The sequence below is a fragment of the Triticum aestivum genome, chromosome 1B (genome assembly GCF_018294505.1).
Source record: "Triticum aestivum cultivar Chinese Spring chromosome 1B, IWGSC CS RefSeq v2.1, whole genome shotgun sequence".
Classification (NCBI taxonomy): domain Eukaryota; kingdom Viridiplantae; phylum Streptophyta; class Magnoliopsida; order Poales; family Poaceae; genus Triticum; species Triticum aestivum.
Window position 1 is genome coordinate 646,815,527 of NC_057795.1, and position 2,386 is coordinate 646,817,912.

Below are 2,386 nucleotides of genomic sequence, written 5' to 3' on the forward strand. Positions count from 1 at the left end.
GATGCGGAGGCGGGCGGCGTGCGGTGGTGCCTTGCGCGAGGTGGGGGCGGAGGGAGGGGCTGTGGTGCTGGTTGCGGAGGGGAGGGAGGGCCCGACACCGGCGGGGTGTGACGGTGGTGGCGGTGCGGTGGTGGTGGAGCGGGGATGGTGGTGGGCTGGTTCTGGAGGAGCCGGCGGGTTGGGTGGGCGTGGGCGGCGGCGAGCGAGAGGAGGATGAGGAGGAAGAGGAGGAGTGGGGGCGTGGGCGGCGGCATTGGTGGGTCGGCTGGCTCCTCCGCCGGCGGTGTGCTGCTGCTAAGCGCGGGTTTAGCGGAGGTTTGGGTTGCGCGTGGGGAGAAGAGACCACCCACTGAGTCCCACGCTGACGCTCACACAGTCACTCGTCCGTGTGGGTTGTCGTGCCGCTTTGTGTTGTGTGGTGTGGGGTGAGGGAATCCTGGCTGCGTGCTGGGCTCGGTCGTGTCATGGTGTGTGCAGCCGAGGTGGGCAGAGCAGCAGAAGCAGCCGAGGTGGGACGGCGAGTGATGACTCTGCTCTCCTGCCACTGCATCAATTTTCAAGTCAAAACTTTACAAACTCCGATCAATTTTATACTCCCTCCGTCCCTAAATATTAAGTCCTTGTAGAAATTCCACTATGAATCACATATAGATGTATATAAATGTATTTTAAGTGTAGATTCATTCATTTGCTCCGTATATAATCCACCTAGTGGAATCACTATAAAGACTTATATTTCAAAACGGAGGGAGTACTATACAAGAACTGTTCATACAAAATATATACTACGATACAGAAAGCACGTCTTATCATATACTCCTACCTTCATTCAAAAACACAAGACGTTTTGCCATCTCATTACATGTATTTGATACTCTAGATGGTACTACATGGTTTTCCGTACAGAAAAAAAACATGATCAAAGTTTGTAATTTTAATTTTTCATAAAATCTATACGCATTACATTGTGGAACGGATGGAGCACAGGAGAGTTGCTAAGATTTCATTTAAAAAGAAGTACATTTGAGCTGCCGGGCTATCCAAGGAAAATCGGATGAAAACATGTAAAGAGAAAACACACAACAACACCGCAAGACATGCAGGGACGCCGGTAACGATGAGCATGAAAGGGCAAGAGCACACGGGAGAACATCCTAGTGTCATCTTACATCACCCGTCGCACCCCACGTTCTGACGGCTTCAACTTCGTTGCAACAACACAATAGGGCAGACACGTCGAGCCATGAGTACGTGTGTTCTTTAACCCTCGTCGACATCACGGAGAGAATACCTATCTGAAGGGGGCGGACATGTGCCGCTCCGATCCCAAGAGGACAAACCAGACCTGCCCAGCAATACCCGCGTGTCCACCATCGTTGGGCAGAGTATCAAGTGCTCACGTGAACCGTGACTAACATGCTACCATGCCGCAGGAGCGCCTGAAGTGTTGGATGAGATCCAGTGGTGATAGAGAAAACTTGTGGAACATTGCAGAAAACCTCATTAGGAGCCCTGTTATTGCGGGCAGCTCCAAATCTCCAAAGATGGCCATTGGACCTCAAATCTAAAACTCCAGGTGCTCCCTTAGCATGGAAGCATGCTAGTCACGCTTCACGGGAGCACCTGATATTCCCCTCCATCGCCGCGCAACTGACAACCCCGGATGGACGTGCCACCGAGTGTACCCACCCAAGAGCCTCTCTCCGAAACAATGCTTCCAGTGGAGTCCTATGTGACTATGAAAATAACCAAATAATGCAATTAACCAAGTAAATCAAATATTGCAAATAGTTTTAAAAAACAAATAGTTCCACGTCAAACACAATCAAATAGTTTTACAACCCAATCAAAAAATTTATTGAATAGAAATGGATCGATATATCTACTACTTGCAAGTGTGAGTCGACATGTGCTCAACCAAGCCATCCTTGAGCTGGATATGAGTATGCCAATAACACATTTCACGATTAAATTGGGCAAATCTATGTCTCTTCTCTCATTGAGGATTAGGTCATGTCCTACCACTCCCTCCCGAATACGATTGGACACATGTCTCCTCATACGGAAGCGGCGGCGAAGTTGATGTGGTTTGAAGAGCGCTGTATTCCCAAGGTAACCGACATAGAGTAGGGCGTGGCCGCTCTCCTATTGCGGTTCAAGGACGGGGCATGACCGGGATTGATCCCCTAAACCGAGGCCGCTGCCTAGCAATGTGGTCATTGATGACCAATGCAGCCACCACAAGGTATTCGTCATCCGAGGACGAATCATCCGATGAACAAATGCAATTGTGAAAGAAATACTCATCCTCACTATCCGCGGTACCTTGTGAGCAAAGCGCCGAACACCTTTGCAAGCGTGACGAAGACGCGGCCGGAAAGAGCAC

At 50.0% G+C, this 2,386-nt stretch overlaps 1 protein-coding gene across 1 annotated transcript in view; it reads right to left on the reverse strand.

Moving 5' to 3' along the window:
• LOC123145071 (formin-like protein 14) overlaps positions 1–435 on the reverse strand; it is a 4,275-nt gene extending 3,840 nt beyond the window's left edge. Inside the window, exon 1 of the mRNA XM_044564386.1 lies at positions 13–435. Within this exon, the coding sequence (XP_044420321.1) occupies positions 13–254 (242 nt within the window). The 5' untranslated portion in view covers positions 255–435. The remainder of the gene's footprint in view (positions 1–12) is intronic.
• Between the last annotated feature and the right edge of the window lie 1,951 nt (positions 436–2,386).